Here is a 21,442-nt window from a genome sequence, read left to right as displayed (position 1 = left end):
AGAACAGTGGGATCTGGAGAGAGAACAGTGGGATCTGGGGAGAGAACAGTGGGATCTGGAGAGAGAACAGTGGGATCTGGAGAGAGAACAGTGTGATCTGGGGAGAGAACAGTGGGATCTGGAGAGAGAACAGGAGGATCTGGAGAGAGAACAGTGGGATCTGGGGAGAGAACAGTGGGATCTGGAGAGAGAACAGGGGGATCTGGGGAGAGAACAGTGGGATCTGGAGAGAGAACAGTGGGATCTGGGGAGAGAACAGTGGGATCTGGGGAGAGAACAGTGGGATCTGGAGAGAGAGCAGTGGGATCTGGGGAGAGATCAGGAGGATCTGGGGAGAGAACAGTGGGATCTGGAGAGAGATCAGGAGGATCTGGGGAGAGAACAGTGGGATCTGGAGAGAGAACAGTGGGATCTGGAGAGAAAACAGTGGGATCTGGGGAGAGAACAGTGGGATCTGGAGAGAGAGCAGTGGGATCTGGAGAGAGAGCAGTGGGATCAGGAGAGTGAACAGGAGGATCAGGAGAGAGAGCAGTGGGTTCTGTAGAGAGATCAGGAGGATCTGGAGAGAGATAAGGAGGATCTGGAGAGAGAGCAGTGGGATCTGGAGAGAGAGCAGTGGGATCAGGAGAGTGAACAGGAGGATCTGGAGAGTGAACAGTGGGATCAGGAGAGAGAACAGGAGGATCTGGGGAGAGAACAGTGGGTTCAGGAGAGAGAGCAGTGTGATCTGGAGAGAGAGCAGTGGGATCTGGAGAGAGAGCAGTGGGATCTGGAGAGAGATCAGGAGGATCTGGAGAGAGAGCAGTGGGATCTGGAGAGAGAGCAGGGGGATCTGGAGAGAGAACAGGGGGATCTGGAGAGAGAACAGGGGGATCTGGAGAGAGAGCAGTGAGATCTGGAGAGAGAGCAGTGGGATCTGGAGAGAGAGCAGTGGGATCTGAAGAGAGAGCAGGAGGATCTGGAGAGAGAGCAGTGGGATCTGGAGAGAGAGCAGTGGGATCTGGAGAGAGAGCAGGGGGATCTGGAGAGAGATCAGGAGGATCTGGAGAGAGAGCAGTGTGATCTGGAGAGAGATCAGGAGGATCTGGAGAGAGATCAGGAGGATCTGGAGAGAGAGCAGTGGGATCTGGAGAGAGATCAGGAGGATCTGGAGAGAGATCAGGAGGATCTGGAGAGAGCAGTGTGATCTGGGACACACACACACACACACACACACGCACACACACATGCATGTACAGAAAAAGACACACAAACAACATGAAATGGCTCTAAAATAAAATCTCCCAAGACAATCAGTCTCCTCGTACAATCCAATCTCCATCATCAGAAGTACACACTGTACCTGCACGCCAAGGTCACCGTGCTCCTACACTGTACAACCGGGGTACCAGTAACACAGGGAGCAGCTCTCAGCCCGTCTCCATGACGCCTGAAGCCAAGATCACACGGCGTTTAGTGTCCTAAAGAGTCCATCAGCGCCGAGACTCAGAGCATCACAGTTTCACACCATTACCTGTAGCTTAGGATGTTCTCTTATATGAAATACGGCTCTCTGCCCAACACACCCGAACACAGACTGCCCAATAGAATACGCTCTGTTTGGGGACACAGGCCAAGCGTTCCCGCTCCTGCCGCTTGTGTTTAGCAGGCGGAAGAGATTCCACGTAATGCAGCTCAAAAGTTGTGAGGCGGGTTTTATCGGCGGAGCGCAGCGTTGGGCGTGGCGGCGCTGGGGGGGGGGGGGGGGGGGGTTGGGGGAGTCTCCCAGCCGCACCTTTATCTGTGCGGAGAGTGATGAGTGTGAGGAGCAGTGTGAGGAGCAGTGTGAGGAGCCCCTCCCCTCTCTCACCACCATCGCACGTATTTACACCACAGCGGCCCGGATCCCAGGGAACCCAGGGAAGGTGAGATAAGCTGGCTTTCAGCCCACTGTGTGTGTGTGTGTGTGTACGCGTGTGCCCATTAGATTACTCACATGGCGTTGGGCGGCCGTACTCTGCGTCCTCGTCGTCCGGAGCGAGGGCGAGGCAGCTCTGACCGCTGCTCAGGCTGGAGGGGCTCTCGGAAGGGAGGCTCGTGTGGCAGGGGCCCGGGGGCAGGGGCCTGGGGGGCAGGGGGCTCGGGGGCAGGGGGGCAAAGCCCAGGCTGCCACTGGAGTCCGACACAGCTGCAGAGAACAGACAAAGAAAGTTCAGCGCACAGCCAGGAAGTCACGGTGGTTAAGGATGATAGTGGTCTCGTGATGGAGATCCTGACAGACCATAAACAAGAAGACCCTCAAAATTAAAGTCATTAAAGTCATAGCTGAGCGTCAGCATGATGGCTACAGCAGTGACGCTAACAACACAACATTCTCTACAGTGGTAGCGTCCCTATGTAACTAGCACACATGCTGCTTTATCGACACAATAACACAGCTGACAGAAGTATTGAATGTAATGAATACGAATTTAGCTGCTACTTGTCATCTGGCTATGAAGCAGGGTGAATGTCTCATGCTGGGGACAGAGTGTGAGGAGAACTTGGATAGAAGCTTCTGGACTGCTTGTTTACAGTTTTACAGACAGATCACAAGATAAAACGCAGTGATTACAGAAATTTAATTGTATTGAATAGTCTGCTATCCCTCCAAACCAAGTCCTGATTTAACCCAAGCAGAGAGAGAGAGAGAGAGAGAGAGAGAGAGAGAGAGGAGAGAGAGAGAGAGAGAGAGAGAGAGAGAGAGAGAGAGAGAGAGTAGGAGTAAACACATACTGGGTCAACCTAGTAGAGTGGACTGTGCATGGGGAAGAAAAGATATTTAGTGATCCACATAGAAGATCTAACAGACTGAAGGTCCTGCACGGGGGCGGAGTTACCTGAGTGACACCTCCAGACACTCCCAGGGGGGGAGGGCCTTCTGCTACTCGCTTCACTGAGCTCTGAGTCACTTGCATCACTCTCACTAGAGTCAACTAGAGAGAGAGAAGGAGAGAGAAAGGGAGAGAGAGGAGAGAGAGGGGAAAGGGGCGGGGGAGTTTTAACACTTAATCTTTGGTAATTCTGCTCAAATTGTCTTGTATTTTATAGAATGCTCCTCAAAATAGATCTCAGCATGGCCTCTTGTTTCTGCCATTATCTTAAGGAGGTTTTTGGACTCCAACCTATTTGTACGAGTGGAGTAGAATGAGAGAGAAGGAGAGAGATTCCAACAGGGTTGTGTGTGTCAGTACAACAACGACAGACTCCTGTCTGTAAAGCAGTCTGCAATGTATACTCCATTCCTGTGTGAACGTTGTGCTACGTAGCACTACACAGAAACTGTCTTTAGCTAATGGCACGTTAAGTGCATACAGCCCGTAGAAAATAAAGGTATAAAACATGAAGAAAAAGCCTTAATGATGAAGAGGAGATGAAAGTAGTTACATTTAATCTGAATAGAGAAGATGTCAGAGAGAGAGAGAAATGAGTATAATGAGGGTGATATAGCTTAGAAGATATAGTTTAGAAGATATAGTTTAAAATATATTTAATTGGACTATTATTAGAAAAGAGCTAATATATCACCAAACTCTCAATATGTCACCAACCCCTCATCACATCACTAACCCCTCATCACATCCCCTGTATATTGTACACTGTCTCCGTCTCCCCTGTATATCGTACACCAGGGGTAATCAACTATATTGTTCCGCGGGTCAAATTTGGCAGATAGCTCTGACCAGCGGTCCGGGCCTCCGGGGGACGGGAGGGGGGGGTGGCGAACGTAAGTTGTTGAGAAATATTTTTAACAATTTATTCTGGGTCCGGATGGGATGGCATTTGGGTACGTATCCAGTTAATCAGGAATGAGATTGGGTCCGGACAGAACTGCGTTCGTGTCCGGATCCGGACCGCGGTCCGCCTGTTGGTGACGTCTGTCGTACACCGTCTCCGTCTCCCGTCTATATCGTACACCGTCTCCGTCTCCCCTCTATATCGTACACCGTTTCCGTCTCCCCTCTATATCGTACACCGTTTCCGTCTCCCCTCTATATCGTACACCGTTTCCGTCTCCCCTCTATATCGTACACCGTTTCCGTCTCCCCTCTATATCGTACACCGTCTCCGTCTCCCCTCTATATCGTACACGTCTCCGTCTCCCCTGTATATCGTACACTGTCTCCGTCTCCCCTCTATATCGTACACTGCCTGTGTCTCTTCCCCTGCTTTCCGTTTCCACGGAAGCTGTGGCAGTGGGCGGGGCTCTGGGGGCTTTTAGGCCAGGTACCTCATTATCATGCCATGTGTGCGCCCCAGCTGTGGCCAGCTGCAAGGCTGCAAATTCAAATATACATATACACAAATTTTCATGGGTGAGAGACAGAGGTAAACTGGAGATCGGCACAGCTCTGGCTTTCGATTTGCCGCACCCCATCTGTTGTGGTTTCAATCAGAGGAGAGTAGATGGAGTGTGTGTGTGTGTGTGTGTGTGTGTGTGTGTGTGTGTGTGTGTGAGTGTGAATGAGAGAGATTTACGCTCCCCCTCACCTCCCTCCTCCACACTCTTGTTCACCACACACACAGGCAGACAGACACACACTCACACAAAAATGTATACACACTCCTTTTGCTCTGTGAGATACCACCCGCCTCTCCAATCTGGCTTGATGAATACAGGCATAGGAGCAGTGACTTCTGGATTAATGCTGACTCACTGAACACACACACACACACACACACACACACACACACACACTCCAAAACTGCAGTATAGCCATTGTAAGGCTTTGTCATTCCTTTCCTTTAAGAAGACAACTCCAGGCATGAATCACAGCAGCTGTAGATCCAGAATCTGCCACTGGGACAACAGAAGCTTTCAGCAATTGACATGTTTATTTGGAAATGCTTCTGATTGTATCTTGTGCCATATCGACTTCACTTACTTCACTGGTAGGAAACCCTAAACCATTCAAATAAACCATTTAGCTTTTGAGCGTTGGGTTGTCTGTTCACATGTTTACAGTTGGTTTAATAAATCGTAGAATGAGAACATCCCTCCCGTCTTCCTTTGTGTTTCAGAAAACTGCTTTGGTTTGTGTTATTCCAAAAATCATAATCATGTCCTTGTATACGATCTGGTTCATTTTGCCAATGGACAGCGTAATGGAAGAAAATCGATTCTGTTATATGACGAGTGTAAATCATGCGAATCGTGATGTTATATTTGTGATGCCCCTGGGGGGGGGGGGGTTTCTGCATCATTTATAGTTTGGTCTGTGTAGTCATTTATAGTTTGGTCTGTGTAGTCATTTATTGTTGATTGGTGCGCAAGGCTGCAGGTTTAAATAATGGCCGATAATGCAGCATAGCACACCATGGGACTTCAGGAGTGTAATTGTGGGTAGTCTGTGGTGAGAAGATACAGCATAGCACAAGGAGAGTTCTGGGGAATGAACAACCCTTAATGGAGACTGGTGGAGCTTAATGGGGACTGGTGCTGCTTAATGGAGACTGGTGGTGCTTAATGGAGACTGGTGGAGCTTAATGGAGACTGGTGGTGCTTGTAATGATCCTGTTCCTTACTCACCTACTTCTTCTGGTAGTGGACTGTGTAGAGCTGTTTCTGTAATTCATAGATATTAAGCTCTTCTTTTGGTTTAATTGACTGATATCAGTGCACAGTTTTTTTTTGTGCTTACTAAGGTTATGTGAAAAAATATACGGACTGCCTGTGTTTATGATACACAATCACTACAAAGAGATTTATGAAAATCTATATATGTTTTAAATCTGAAATTGTTTATGAAAAACTCAAAACTAAACAAGTTAACGCATGTACTTTTCACAGAAGAGAGTTCCACGGCATATTTGATCACAGGCGTGATAGCATATCGTGTAGTCATATCGTGTAGTCATATCGTGTAGTCATATCGTGTAGTCATATCGTGTAGTCATATCGTGTAGTCATCCATCTCTCTCTGCACTTCCTGGAGGAACAGTAGAGGAACCCCTCTGGCTCTTAAACCTGATACACACAGCTGTCACAATTGCCACTCCGACTGCGTACCTGCGGCTGCGTACCTGCGGCTGCGTACCTGCGACTGCGTACCTGCGGCTGCGTACCTGCGGCTGCGTACCTGCGACTGCGTACCTGCGGCTGCGTACCTGCGGCTGCGTACCTGCGGCTGCGTACCTGCGACTGCGTACCTGCGGCTGCGTACCTGCGGCTGCGTACCTGCGACTGCGTACCTGCGGCTGCGTACCTGCGGCTGCGTACCTGCGAGTGAACTGGGCTCTTCCTCACATGTGCTTTAAGCAAAATGACAGTGGAAGCCTCAGATCCATAATGCACTCAAGCGGTGCGTGATAGCAGGGGTCAAATATAAGCATGATTCTCTTCTGCTTTCTACATTGCTTTGCTGGTCAGCATTACCTCATTTAATCGCATTAGGGTCTATGATAGGCTCCGCCCCCTCATGGGTGGTAGCGGGCGCTATGCTTACATCCACTGTTCCCCATATTACACGGCCCAAGTGTGTCGGATTAACACTTACCGCCCTCAGCAAACACAGTGTGGTCGTTTACTTTAAATGAACGGCAGTGCCGACAGGAGGAGGAGGAGGTGTGTGTGTGCACAGATTGGGACCGAGACGAAGAGTGAGAAGAAGAATGTTACTGATGCAGATAAATGTGGAGTTAAACTAGCGTGGGAAACTTGTGGGGAGTTTCTCATCATCTCAGTATCATTGCAATAAGGGTGAGTACATCACATATGTTGGAATAGCTACTGTATTTGCGCGTGCGCGTGTGTGTGTGTGTGCGCGCGCGTGTGTGTCAGCTTGTAAGTGTAAGTGCACCTTTCATCCATAACCCTCTAATCATTCCTGTCTTGCGTCTGTTGTCTTCATTAGATCCATCAGACAGACCCCATCTTACTGCCAGCTTTCTTTAACTGCTGAGAGGCTCCTTGTAGCACAGCCATGCAAACATGCCCTGCTGCTACAAGTCATCTCTAAATTACAGCTCAAAAAAGAAACATTATTAGAAGGTTTCAACACCCTCGGTGCATGGCCGACAGTGGAGTTATCGTATCGCTGAGTGCTCCGTCTTTGAGCTTTTCACACCTTGGTGTCTTTGGTGAAAGAGGGGACAGCGGTGTGGTTCTACAACACTGCACCTTTCTACCACATCAGTTAGCTCATTGATTTTACTGGACCTTTTATACGGCGGAGACTGTCCTTTTTTATTAGCAGCTGTGACTCAATCCAAACAACCCACAAATCATATCTAATACTGCCATAAAAAGCCACTTGCAAAAAAATTACTCATGTCTAATAAAAAAAATATCAAAACATGATGACCAGTTCACATGGCCTTTATAAAGCAAAGCAAATGCAACTGAATTTTATATGGGCCTTTTTCCGAGTTTGGGAACAATTTGTAGCCTGTCTGGTAGCTATGAAATACAAATCTAAAATAATATAAGGTTACAGTGAGTCCCATGTGGCTACGACGTACGCAATCTCATTACATCTTAAAAGAGATAAATAAACATTTACACGTCATCGTCTCCCGGAGTTCTCCAGATGCTACTTGTATTGAAGGCTACAATCGCCCTGGCTCCAAGAGCTCAATCGGGCCAGTTTGGACGTTCTCGTTCGGAAGTAGGCAGCATGGGGCTTCTCGTGCGGTACTGCCATGGGAGGGGTGCATCACAGATCTCTGTAGTTGCCGCTCCTGAAATTGTGCCATTTGCGGTGCAGCCCGTGTAAAGATACGGCATCTTCCAACTGACCCGTTCGATGAAGTACCAACAAGTACAACTTGCGGTCTGAAATCACTGAGATTTTGTTGACCAAGGACTCCATAAGCACGGCTGTGCCTCCGCGTCAAAAGCGGCCATGTCCCTAGCAGGAACGCGCAGGATAAACCACGAAGCCCCACGTTTGCAGAGCATCACCAGAATGGCCACAGCGTGCATTCAGAGCTGGGATTCAGAAAAAGAGGCTCCCACGTAGACGCCGGCCTTTCCTATTCAGGACTCTGATGCAGCAGCGGGGTGCTGCTGTGCGGGGCTGTCTCACCCTGATAAAACACAATGGTGAAGCGCGCAGTGACGCCCCGGTTCCAGCAGGGGGTGCCGCGAAAGCCGATGACAAGGCCTACTTGCTATTAGTGGAAGCCTCAGGGTGCATAATAACAGCCACGACTGTTCTCTACAAAAGACACAGAATGATCAATAAAAACCCCCTGACAGACAGAAAAGGAAAACGGAGAGAAAGAAGATAATGTCCGGATTTACAAAGGGTGTTTGACTCTGTCTCCTCCACAGCTTAATAAGCCCCTCATTACCTCATGCAAACCCATCAGGCAAGCGCATTACCATCACAAATCTGTTATGGTTGCCAAATGTGGGATTTTCCATGCAATTCCAATGAGTCCCATTTATAACATTTACATAAATTTAAACTGATTAACCGAACATCATTAATTCATGAGACTGTGAAGGTGCAGTTGGTAGGTGGTGTCCAGCAAAGATAAAGGATGTGGATGAACTACTCAAATGGCCCAAAGAAGATTAATAACTGCTTCTTTAAACAATATCTGGCAACCAAACTTGAAAGACTACAGCATGACTTTGGTGCTTTTGGGAGGGTTAATATGTTAACTATATATTGGAACTTTCAGGTTCTAGACTAAAAGCATTATGAAATAAATGTACCAGTACTTTACTGCAAGTAGTACTTGTGCACTCTGAACTTATGGACTTTCTTACAGAGAATGTGTTGTTGTATGGGTCAGGACAGACTGAGGGGCCAGACAGGCTGTGTGGCAGGGTGATGGTGAGAAGCTATTGCTAAACCCTTTAGAAGAAGTGATGGTGAGACGCTAGGGTTGCCACCTAGGTCTGACAAAAAACAAAAACAAGGACACTCTGTCATACGCGAACGTAAATTGTTGATGGGGGGTGGGGGGGGGGGGGGGGGGGGTGGCGAACGTAAAATGTTACCGGGGGCGGGTGTAAAATGGAGACAGCGAGAAAAAAAGACGTATTTTAAGTGTGCAGAAACAGTCTAAATAGTCGTTTGAACTAACCTAGTGAAAACCAGGACATTAAATTATTATTATTTTTTTTGCCGGGACCAAATATTAAAAAGAAGGAAAACCGGGACAAACCGGGACAGCCCTGGAAAACCGGGACAGCCCTGGAAAACCGGGACAGCAACGTGAAAACCGGGACAGCAACGTGAAAACCGGGACAGGTGGCAACCCTATGAGACGCTACTGCTAAACCCTCTAGAAGAAGTGATGGTGAGACGCTAATGCTAAACCCTTTAGAAGAAGTGATGATGAGAAGCTAATGCTAAACCCTCTAGAAGAAGTGATGGTGAGACGCTAATGCTAAACCCTTTAGAAGAAGTGATGATGAGAAGCTAATGCTAAACCCGCTAGAAGAAGTGATGACGAGAAGCTATTGCTAAACCCTCTAAAAGAAGTGATGACGAGAAGCTAATGCAAATGGGATCAAATCATCCAGCCCACTTGGGTTTTACTACACTCAGTGAAATCATGCTGTCATTGCTTTGACAGTGCGGTGAAATATTGACTTCAAATTACACTGACAGCATTTTGTGAGCATTTTGGGTACTTGAGTGAATTCTGAATTCGCAGTGCCACAGCTCTAGCAAAAGCAAATGAAAATAAAACAGAGCCTTTGAGATCTGACAATGGGGAGAACTAATTTCCCCCACAAACCATGCTGACAATGAAGGTGATTAAAGGAAACAATCACTGTCGTTTAGTCTAACAGGAGGCCAGGGAGGAGAGCAGATGCACGTTAAACCCCTCCCCCATGCTTACCTACAGACAGCAAAGGAAGCAGGGGGTTTAACCTCAGTCACCTGGATCCATCAGCCTTCCGGAGAGTTCTGGACCCTTCCATGACAGCAGCCTACTGTCCAGGTTTCTCCACTCTCAATGTGTTATTTTTAGAATAGATTCTTATACACGATAAACCTGATGTGTGGATTTCTAATGTCATTAAAATAAAAATGACATGCCAACGTAGTGAATGATACAAGACGAGGATCTGAGTTGACAAACATGTACTGTGAACGTGGCTACTGTGACTGTGTACACACCTCTTTGCAACACAAGACAGAACAACATATGCGTGTGGGCTTACTTGACGATGAATGCATGTTCATACCACCTGCACTTATTTATATCACCAAATACTGGCAAAGCCTACAGCTGGGGGATAAGATGGGGTAGGAATGAAAAACACCATCTCTAATATCATAACATCAAGCCTAAGTGCTTTTCCTGACACATAAATAACATCAAATAAATGCAGAACTGGGCAGTTAATGGTGGTCATGACCGGAAATGATCCAAACCAGCGACGGACTGCGTGCTGGTTTTACTGGGACCTACAGGGACGCGTCATGCGGTCCCGACCGTCATGCGGTCTGTTAGCACATACTTAAAGTGTCTCGAGGGGACCTGCTTCTCACTTTGCGCGAAAAAAGCACGACTTATCACACACCACAGATGGCTCCGTTTTTATCCGTGCCATGGCCAATTTACTTTGGCATAAGCCTCTCCTTTTTCGCCATTTCTGCTAGGAGAGGCAAATTTCACCCTGTACGCTGAGGCACTTCGGGTCCAATTGGGTGACTGAGCGACCATTACTGTGCGATGCTGGGCCTTTGATTACGTTAATGGCGGTGGGAGCAGAAAGTGGTAAGTCTCGTAAATCTGGTGCCACTTTAAATGACGAATATCGACAGACGAGGTCCTGCGGCTCATCGAAGTGTTTTTGAATGGGCTTTTACAAGTTCACCTGGATCTTACGCCAGGTTTGCCAAAATGAGTCAGAAAACTTGTTTAAAATTTACATAGATTATGGAATAATTGGACAGAATCAAATCAAAACAGAACAGATCACCATACTAACCTTTGCTATGGGCCCATGTGTAGGTGATGGGCAGACTCCTGGCCACTGGCTTCTCGTCTCTCTCTGCAGCTGGTCTCCTGATGTCCGACAGCGAATCCTTCACTGGACGAATGTGCTTCGGCAGGGCCTTGTAGAACCAGGCCCCTGAGCGCTTCCACACCTGGTATGACAGTTGAGGATAAAGTGTGAGACAGACAGTCCGAACTGCACAGTGAGCACGAAGAGCTCTACAGGCTCACCTCTTCTCCCCCATTCGACTTCTCAGCCATCTCACTCCTTAGAGCTGTTCAACACACTGATGAACTTTGGTGGAAGGGCTACATACTGTATTCTGTCCCTACCAGAGGCTCTGTCAGACCGGTCTGTTTCCACACTTCCTGTGTGGACAGAACTTTGTACTGGCAGTGTGGCACAGCACGATGTGCAAGCATAAAAAGTGGAATAAACACCATCCAACCAATCCTGTCCCATTCACCATCTTCTTAATAGGGCAGATCGTGGTCAGGCAACGGCAGACTTTGAATGTTTTCCTGCTAGAAGCTCAGATCAGAGCTAAGGGATTCTTCTTAGTTATGCAGAATTGAAAGTAACCCTGCAGCTTAAAAAATAACAATAAAAGCATATGGCAGTATATCTCATTGGCTGTCTCTTTGCAGAAAGTGTTTTGTAGAAAGCATTAGTGTGACTGAGTCAGATTGAATGTTAAGGCCAGAAGTTCTGGCACTCTGGTAGGCGGTTATATAGTGACAGATAGCAGTCACAGGAACGTAGGGGGAACCACAGGTGCTCCAGGGCTGGTGGAGATCACCCCCCAGCTGGAGCCTTCAGGCCACCATCTCCATCAACCACACCACCAGCCACCATCTCCATCAACCACACCACCAGCCACCATCTCCATCAACCACACCACCAGCCACCATCTCCATCAACCACACCACCAGCCTCTGACCAGCCAGCCATGTCAATGCAAATGTGACGTGGAGCCACGGCCAATCCTGTGACATGGTTAGTCACGCAATTTCGTTTTTAGTGAGACCTTAAAAGGAAACATTATTTTAAATATACAGTGACAATACAATTATTGTCACACCAACCAAATGACAACAATAGCTAAATACATAAATGCATACATGTCTACATGTTGACCTTTTAAAAAAAGAATTACGTAGGTAAACAAAAGGACCGATTTTTTTGCCCAGAAAAAGCAGAGAATTTTCAGGCAACCAACAAGGAAAAATTTTTTTTTTCTTTTACTTATATCATAAGTACTCATTTCACAGGTTAAAGTAATTGCATGAAATTGAATTTCAGTGACAAAAGGGAATCTCTACGCGCAACAAATGTCTCTCGATGAACGAGGACGCCAAATGAATGAATAACGTTTCAGTATTCAGTAACCAAGCTCGGCATGGCACATACACAGAAATTGCCCAAAATGGATGAGCTGTTACCCATTGTCACTAATGGCCGATACGGAGCATGACTCTGAGAAGAACAGAGTGGACCGTGTCATCATTTCCAACACAGCGCTGCAGAAAATAAAAACCTTGACAAAAGCTCAAACGCTGTAAGGGCACAGAGTATCATTTTCTGACAAAGGCAGGTATAAGAGACCAATTAAATGAATGAAATATGTAAAGTCAGAGATGTTCTTACGCACGGTGGTCTTGTAGCATGTGACTAACTACATGCCAATAGGATATGTCAATCATATGTGCTTTGTCAGGACGCCTGTACACCTAATTGGGTCTTAAACATATTTTACTCTGACCTTTACCATGAGGATGTTTCAAAAGCACATTTAATACAGCTGGCGGTAAATGGACTGATCATTAAAGTCCCTGCCAGGGTTTTATTGGGGGATTAATATATTCAAGCATTATGAAATCAGTTGAAATGAGCATTTTGTAAAGATTTACAGATTGAGACTCACTGCCGATATGTTCGACTGCACGATAAATAATTATAGGCAAATCCACTAATTATCTGATTAAGGTTCAGCATCCCAAAACATAACAAATTGGCCTGTTCGTCTCCTTCAGCTTTACATAATAAGAACCAATTAACAAGTTGAAACAGAAATGCACGAGGCAGCAGACCTGGGCTAACACCCAAAAAGATGATGAGCAAGATGTACAACAACCTGACCTTGGACGCCATATCCACATAAATCTACTTTCATTATGATGGCCGTTAGATAAGAGGCTTCCTGGGCTAAATGAAGGCCACGAGGAACAAGATGGCGGTGTCATGATTCAGAGTGAGGGACAGGGGGGAGGGAGCCGTGATGTTCTGGAAGCAATGTTTTGTAATTGCTTACAAAAGTACTCTGGACACAAAAGTGAAACGAAAACCCACAAGCCACAGGGGAATATATATGTGATATATAAAATACATAAGCAGCAGATGTTTGTTCAAGGTCAAGCACAAGAATGACAAAAGCAAAGATAATGGAGAAGCTACGTTCTGCAACAACTACAGGCTCATTATCTTCAGAGCATCAGGCCCCCTTAACAATTCCCCCATCAATGCAGTGTATGTGAGAAACACATACACACAGTCACATGGATACAAGTGTCCACCCACCATAGGTTTTTCTTTTTTTTGCAAGGTATATTTAGTGATTCTACTGCCAACCTATATATTAATCAGGAGCACCTCTTGTCATATATTTGCTGGGAACAGGGGAACAGGGACAGTGCTTTGACGAACCACTGAGTAATGGTGTTAAATGTGGAAACCTTGAATTACTCTGCCTGGCCCAGGCACGCTGTTGTTAATCAGTGGTGAGTATTGTTGTGCTCAATGGTGTGAAATTACATTCAACATGTTTATATATTTGGCCCTCCCCACCACCCGCAGTGGTTTTGGGCTGTTGGGTATGAGGTATGGTGCACTCCCACCGCACTGCTGTCTTTCTCCGTAATACTGCTGTTTGGGAGGGCTTGTCCTGCTGGGTTGAGAGTGGATCCACATATATCCAGCCATCCACCGATCCAAGAGTGAGACAAAGACCACTATTGAAAACCTGGAGTGTGGCTAACGCACACTCTGTGTGCCAACACTGGAGCCATAATCTATAACTGCACTCCAATGATTGCCCCTTTAAAAAAAAAAAAGAGTTGGAGCTGTATGTGTAAAATATACAAACAATATTTCAGAATGTGTAATATTGGAACATGTCACATTTTGTTATAGAATTGCTGTTCTAGTTAGATGCACCACAAAGCTAATTAATATTTAGGGCAAACTGTTATCATAATCTTCTCCCTTGGTTCAACCAATCACCGTCCATGCCCTTTGACCCCCAACGCAGTACGCTTGTGCTTCTCCGACGGATCCTAGATGTGCAACAAAACGAACCAATCACAGCAAATAATTTCTCCCTTTGGCATTTTAATTAGTGGCAAGATAATATCACTAATTTGAACAGGGGTGGGGGAGGCAGCGTTTTGTGAAATTGGTTTCTGTGGATTGCAGGTGTGCACCCAACACCCCCACCCCCCTCCGAGCACCACAGTACTCCAGAACCACTGAGCCAGAACTCTATTAGTGCCACTCGGCTCCAGTGAGTGGCGGCCGGACAATGGGAGGAGCCTGTGGGGAAGGGGGGGGAGCCTGGCATGGGGCTCGCGGTTAATCCAGACTTGTTAATGGGGAAAAAGGAGGTCAGCCGTTATAAGCAGGCGGGCCAGTGGGTGGTGGGAAAGTGGTGGTTGGAGCTGAGGAGTCAGGGTCTGTGCTAGCGGGATGGCCAAGGATAACCATGAAATTGCAGACGTGTTTTTAAATCTATACTGCATGCTCCCTGGTCAGCGCATTTCCATACGTTTGCCTGTCCAATCTCCAAACGTTCGTTTGCGTTTCGGGTCCATTTTGCAAATGGCTGGATAATTGCTGCATATTTGTCAGACGCGCATTAATGGAAAAATCTCACGTGCTCTGGTGCATTGTTGATTGGTGTCTGGAATGGATTGTGTTCTGTGACATAGCGCATTAGCATGCTGGAAGCATCCGTTATAAGACGGTATATTGTGCCCATAAAGGGCTGCACGTACAAACAATGCTCAGATAGGCTGGAACATAGAAATAATGCAGGAGCCGTACTACAGTGGCCGGGGTGTGACGTGAACACATTCCCCGATTCATAACACCGCCAGCAAGAGTTCTGAGAATTGAGATACTTTTCTGCTGACCACGATTATAAAGTCCTGTCAGCTGGAAGCTGTCTGGCCGTTCCTCCATGACCACTCATCAATAGCGCATCTCCATCCACAGAACTGCTACGTTTCCTCCATGACCACTCATCAATAGCGCATCTCCATCCACAGAACTGCTACGTTTCCTCCATGACCACTCATCAATAGCGCATCTCCATCCACAGAACTGCTACGTTTCCTCCATGACCACTCATCAATAGTGCATCTCCATCCACAGAACTGCTACGTTTCCTCCATGACCACTCATCAATAGCGCATCTCCATCCACAGAACTGCTACGTTTCCTCCATGACCACTCATCAATAGCGCATCTCCATCCACAGAACTGCTACGTTTCCTCCATGACCACTCATCAATAGCGCATCTCCATCCACAGAACTGCTACGTTTCCTCCGTGACCACTCATCAATAGCGCATCTCCATCCACAGAACTGCTACGTTTCCTCCGTGACCACTCATCAATAGCGCATCTCCATCCACAGAACTGCTACGTTTCCTCCGTGACCACTCATCAATAGCGCATCTCCATCCACAGAACTGCTACGTTTCCTCCATGACCACTCATCAATAGTGCATCTCCATCCACAGAACTGCTACGTTTCCTCCATGACCACTCATCAATAGCGCATCTCCATCCACAGAACTGCTACGTTTCCTCCATGACCACTCATCAATAGAGCATCTCCATCCACAGAACTGCTACGTTTCCTCCATGACCACTCATCAATAGTGCATCTCCATCCACAGAACTGCTACGTTTCCTCCATGATCACTCATCAATAGCGCATCTCCATCCACAGAACTGCTACGTTTCCTCCATGACCACTCATCAATAGCGCATCTCCATCCACAGAACTGCTACGTTTTTGTTTTCACACGACGGTGTGTAAACTGTAGAGAATGTTTTGCATGAAAGAAATGACTAGCGCCAGAAACACCCCATCTGAGACAAAAATATTTGATAGTATAATATTTGAGAGCGCATAAGCTACTATTATAAGTTTCATAGAAGTTAAAAGCAAATGCAACTTTATTGATTGTGCATCATTAGAATGCCATCCGGCACGGATCAGAGGAGCATGGGTTCTTCCCTGGTTCCTCTCAAGGTTTCTTCCTCTTGCTCTCAGACAGTTCTGCTGCCTAGCCTCGGTCACACACACACACACACACACACACACACACACACACATTAACTGACCCATATGTGCATAACCGGTTACCACATGATTGGCTAATCAGATAATTACCTAAATGAGCAGGTGTATAGGTGTTCCTAATAAAGAAGGCGATTGGTCATTACTTAATCATTGATATTGCAACATTGGCCTTTGTAATTATGACATCACAGAAGTCTGCAAAATGCAAATGAGGCCTGTAATGTCAAGGCAGTTCCTGTTGCTTCCTGACAAATCTCAGAAGCAGACACGTGTTCTCTGGGTGCTCACATGGACAGCACTTTCACATCATACATAATGAGGAATCAACAAGTGTAACTCGCTCAGGCACAAAAGATGCTGGGTAGAACTAAATTATATAACATCAAGGTGGCTATACGTTCTACGTTCAATACATTGTAAACTTTGCTATATGAATACTGCAATATTAAGCAATTTAATCAGGTTAGTATTTCTCTCCATATGATGTGGGCCTAGTCCAGCGATTCCTCTGATCTTTCCTTGCTCAGGCAACGTACTTTATGGTTCTGCAATTGATGGGTGGCAATTTGCATCAGTATATATGGATTTTTACAGAGCCGCATGTCAGCTAGAATTTGGCAAATTAACTTATGTTCGAAAGGCCTAACAAAGTCTTTGAACTCGGTTCAAACGCAGTGCCACTTTGCCAGGCTGAAAAACAATTTTAGATCTGTATTTAGACCTTTGCAATCAAGAACAAAAACACAGAGCAGAAGGCTGACCAGTTATGGCACATATTTAATAGCCAAATGCTGCCTGCACTTTGACCCAACTTGAAGAGAGCACTTATATGAAAGGAAAATGGACCCAATAGATCCAAACTGCAAGCCATACATTTGCAGGTGATCAGGGAGCAATACAGACAGCCTGACAAACAACAGATGCACAAAACAACTGTATCACTGAGGTTCAGCAAGGACCATCACATATTGTGAAGCACATTATGAACGAGGATCATTACTGAGCTAATAGGGCACGCCACTCCACTAGAACACAACAAAATGAGGAGTATAATTCCACTTCCTGCATGACCACAGCCATAATGGTCCCACCTCCTCTGATGTATCTGCATGGCTGGTGTAATTCCAAAGAGAGCAGGATTACGGTCATTATAACTTCTCCACTGTGTACTGTGGGACTCATTATAACCAGCGAGCTCTGAAATGTGGAATGAGTCCCTGGGAAAACAGAACCATCGCGAAACCAGAACTGTCACACTATAGTCTTCTGACACAGCATAGCCCAACTTTTAACCGTAATATGTCTATCTTAAAAACATGGACAGATCAATAGCATGAATTGTTTTATCAACTATGTGCGACATGAATCCTAGCTTGTGAGGCTAAAGCAAACATGATGCTGGCAGACTTTAGACCGGGCTTACACAGTAATTATTTACATCACATTGCAGAGACTCTTGTGCAGAGTAACTGACATTTATCAAGATGACAGTATATGTGCCAACTTCTGGGAAACAGCCCCCTGACCTCTGTGTGTTGCCGGTACTTTGCCCCAGCCACTCGAACTGGTGAGGGACCGGTGGACATAAGAACATAAAGACGACCTTTAACCCCTGAGGACACAATCAGTCATTCCTCACCACTCACCACTGAGCACCAACAGTTAACCTCAACGTTCCTCATCTCATTCTGGTGAATCTAGAAGCAATGGTGATTTGTGGATCCCGCCTCCCCCGCCCCGTTCCAGAGACTTAAATCTGGTTCAGTCGCCTTGCGCTACAGATTTATCCCGGTCAGCTTCCAGGCCCCTGGTGGAGCGTGTGTGAATGTGTATGGTTTTGATCTAAACGCCTTTGCTGAATGTGGCAGCCTGATTACTATGACCGCAGCGTCGTTTTTCATCGGTTACAAGTGTCTCCCAGGCGGAAATAATGGTTCCAGATCTTATTGGTTTCGGTCCAACTTTCATTTCGGCAAAGTGTGTTCTGAAACTCCACGAGGAGTCTGATTAACAGAGCCTAATTTGTTTATTCTTCCTCAGCACATTTTTTGATTGCTCATACCATGAACCACCATATCAATCTAGCCAATATCAGCCTTTTGGACTGACCAGCCTACTGAAACGTCTCTGTTCATAAAGCGCTGCCAAACACCGATTAAAACAGGAATGACAGTAAATTCCAAAGGCCTGCTGCAGTATTCCAAATTTGGTATTTGAGAACTTGGCTCACACCCGAGGAAAAAGGTCCATTTCTGGCCAGACGCTGCCAGCCTAACGAAAGCTTTGCGCTACACGTTTACGTGTCCATATGAAACGGTGATTAATGTTACGGGGGCCCCGAGCCCACGTGTGACCACACCACTCTCACGCGCCATCAGTGGGGTCTGGAGTTAGAGACAAAATCATAGACGTTTTGTCTCTATGGACACGGCGTCCTGCCTTCTTGTTAGTTGCGTTTTATCTCCTGCAATATCTACACACTTCTCAATTTAGAGTCTCTAGTGCGACTAAAATCCTGAGCACACACAGATGCGTTTGGAAGTCTGGGCACTTATCGAAATGAGAGCCGGCCACGCTGATCAAATTTAAACTGCGTGCACCCTACACAAGCTTAATAGGAAGGTATAACTCAAATAACATTCTTCATTATCTGAATGAGTTCATGATAAACTCAATTGTAAAGAAGCTAAAATAAAGCCAAAAGCAACAGGCGAGAAAAAAAAACAAAAACTAATAGAGACTAATTATTTATGCGTGCTGACTGCAAAGTGTTCCATTCCTAAAATGCACCTCGTTAGAGTACTGATGCAAAAATAAATAATAATAATAATTCGTACTAGCGTGCCAGCTTCAGTTCATATTTAATTACACGTTCCAGGCATCCTAATAGGAAGCCTGTTTACCTGCACATAAACATCATCATTGCCTGCTCTTGACAGACACTACAAAATGAAAACATCAATCTAACCACAAACTGTACAACACTGAAATACAGACCCAAACCCTTTCATCTGCTACTGCAAGTCATAACAGCATATGAGCAACGTAAGAGACCTTGGGAGCACAGGGTGGCAGAGTGGATGTTCTGTGGGAGAAGAAAGAAAAACAACACTCAAATAAAATGTCCTCTAAGCATTTGGGCATCTTACTCTTACTATAGTGATGTGAAAATGTCTTACATACAAGAACAGGCATCTAAAACGGGTTTTGCCAAAGCTGTCGAGACGTCGCCTTTAACATTGAGGTGTAATTGATGTAAAAGGATCTTTTGAAGCGGCATATTTGCATGTCTTCAAGTGTACGCATCAAAAGAGAGGCTGGGAGGCGGCTTATCAACCAGGAACTGTACGAGGCAACTGACGTAAATGTTTCTCACCTCCACACACAAATGACACACGTTCTGCTCAAAGAATGGCTACACCTGCCTTAATACACCGGGACAAAACATCTTTTCAGCTCCACCTGTTTGTGTGTTTATTTCTGGAGAAAGCAGTCCTAATGCGGCATGTTTAAATTCAAAAGCTTTTGCAAAAACAAATATCTTGGGTGTAAGCTCTGCCTGTTTCTGTTTTCCACGACAGCACGTTTTAATTGCGAGTGTGTTGGTTGTGCTCGGAAAGAATGGACGGAGCGGTGTGTGTGTGTGTGTGTGTGTGTGTGTGTGTGTGTGTGTGTGTGTGTGTGTGTGTGTGTGTGTGTGTGTGTGTGTGTGTGTGGTTGGGGGGGATCAATACTGACCCGCTCTGATAAGGTGTTGCATCCATGAGGCGGGTAGGAGCAGATCTGATAGTGAGCTGTGTATACACCGGCTTCCACAGCTTCACAGGCCTTATGAATAATACCGAACCGAGCAGCTCAGTGAACTCCATCTATGAGACTCGTATCGAACAGATAAGACAGCAAAAGCCAACCATTCACTAAAACACGCCTAAACAGTGGGAAACCGCATTACACCCATCTTTATAGGTAGTTCTATGCTTTAATAGCTATATATTCCTTTTGAGGTAGGCTACTGATGCGTGTTCTTCAGTGACTGAATTTTCCCTACGTTCAAATTCGTCATGACTGACGGGTCCCCACACACAAGAGTCCATTATATCTCAGCTCATACGAATGTCACTAATAGCTCACTAAACTCATTTACATTTAACTAGCCACAGTTTACTTTGGCATCATTCAGACCTTGCCTATTCATTATTATTGTAGTTATACCGAACATATATAGTCGCCTCCTTTTCTGTTTTTTTCTTTCTTTCTTTCATTTTGAATGGGAAGATAATGTGCATTCTGTGACAGACACCTACATTCACAATGATAATTAGCGGTTTAATTGAGAAACTCGGTCGCCGAGATGAGCACAAAGGACTTGGCGGAAAGATGTTCTGGCGTCTATGTTTAGCCATGACACTCTCACCAATCAGACTCTTGGTTATTTATTTAATCACTCTCCCAGCAGCCCAGTGTAATTCTGGCCCTGTACCGCCGGCGCCGGTCCGTCGTCCAGTGAAGCACAGCACGCGCAGGACCAGATCGATGACGTAAGGACATCCGGTTCCGCTCTGAGTGGTGAAGGCCACTCATGCATGAGACCGCGCTTGTGTCATCGAAACGTTTGGGAGCGGCGTTTTACAGGCGCTTGTTCGGAAAAAAAACGTTATTTAACGTTAAAATAAATAAAAAACATCCCTACATGTGTTGTAGAGATTGCTGTACGCCTATCCTACTAATGGAATTAAAGTAGCAAACTATGACAAAACACAATCCTTTTTTACGAGGAACTTAACGAATTCGTTAGAACACGCGTATAGTCTCAAAGAACACGCGTATAGTCTCAAAATCAAAACTCACCCAGAGTCAAAGGAAATGCAAGAACCGTTTGCCGTGACCTCATACTATGAGGCCTATCAAACCTCGCACCTGTATTTCATACACTCTTACACAAATAATTCCTTGACCTTTTCAAACCATGACCGTTACGGAGCTTGCTACAGATATTCTGTAGAAATAGAATGCCACTCTCAGACGTTTCTATATTTATAATGCAATGTCAAATAAGAGCAAAGACTATCTTATACATAATTTAAAAAATTTAACACAATGAGTATGTTCAATACGTTTAAGAAATACCATGAATAATTAGCAAA

General features: G+C 45.9%; 2 protein-coding genes across 3 annotated transcripts in view; both read right to left on the bottom strand.

The window, feature by feature from the left end:
- LOC143518326 (uncharacterized) overlaps positions 1-1,627 on the bottom strand; it is a 32,989-nt gene extending 31,362 nt beyond the window's left edge. Inside the window, exons 1-2 of the mRNA XM_077010764.1 lie at positions 1,514-1,627; positions 174-1,429 (exon numbers count right to left, since the gene is read on the bottom strand). Coding sequence (XP_076866879.1) covers positions 174-1,324 — 1,151 coding nt within the window. The 5' untranslated portion in view covers positions 1,325-1,429; positions 1,514-1,627. The remainder of the gene's footprint in view (positions 1-173; positions 1,430-1,513) is intronic.
- The window catches only part of doc2b (double C2-like domains, beta), a 125,657-nt gene that overhangs the window by 97,558 nt on the left and 6,657 nt on the right, over positions 1-21,442 (bottom strand). For both annotated transcript variants that reach the window (XM_077011118.1, XM_077011116.1), the window contains exons 6-8: positions 10,922-11,081; positions 2,859-2,954; positions 1,976-2,167 (exon numbers count right to left, since the gene is read on the bottom strand). In XM_077011118.1, the coding sequence (XP_076867233.1) occupies positions 1,976-2,167; positions 2,859-2,954; positions 10,922-11,081 (448 nt within the window). The remainder of the gene's footprint in view (positions 1-1,975; positions 2,168-2,858; positions 2,955-10,921; positions 11,082-21,442) is intronic.

This window comes from Brachyhypopomus gauderio, chromosome 7 (genome assembly GCF_052324685.1).
Source record: "Brachyhypopomus gauderio isolate BG-103 chromosome 7, BGAUD_0.2, whole genome shotgun sequence".
Lineage (NCBI taxonomy): Eukaryota > Metazoa > Chordata > Actinopteri > Gymnotiformes > Hypopomidae > Brachyhypopomus > Brachyhypopomus gauderio.
This window is presented reverse-complemented; position numbering and strand designations above follow the sequence as displayed.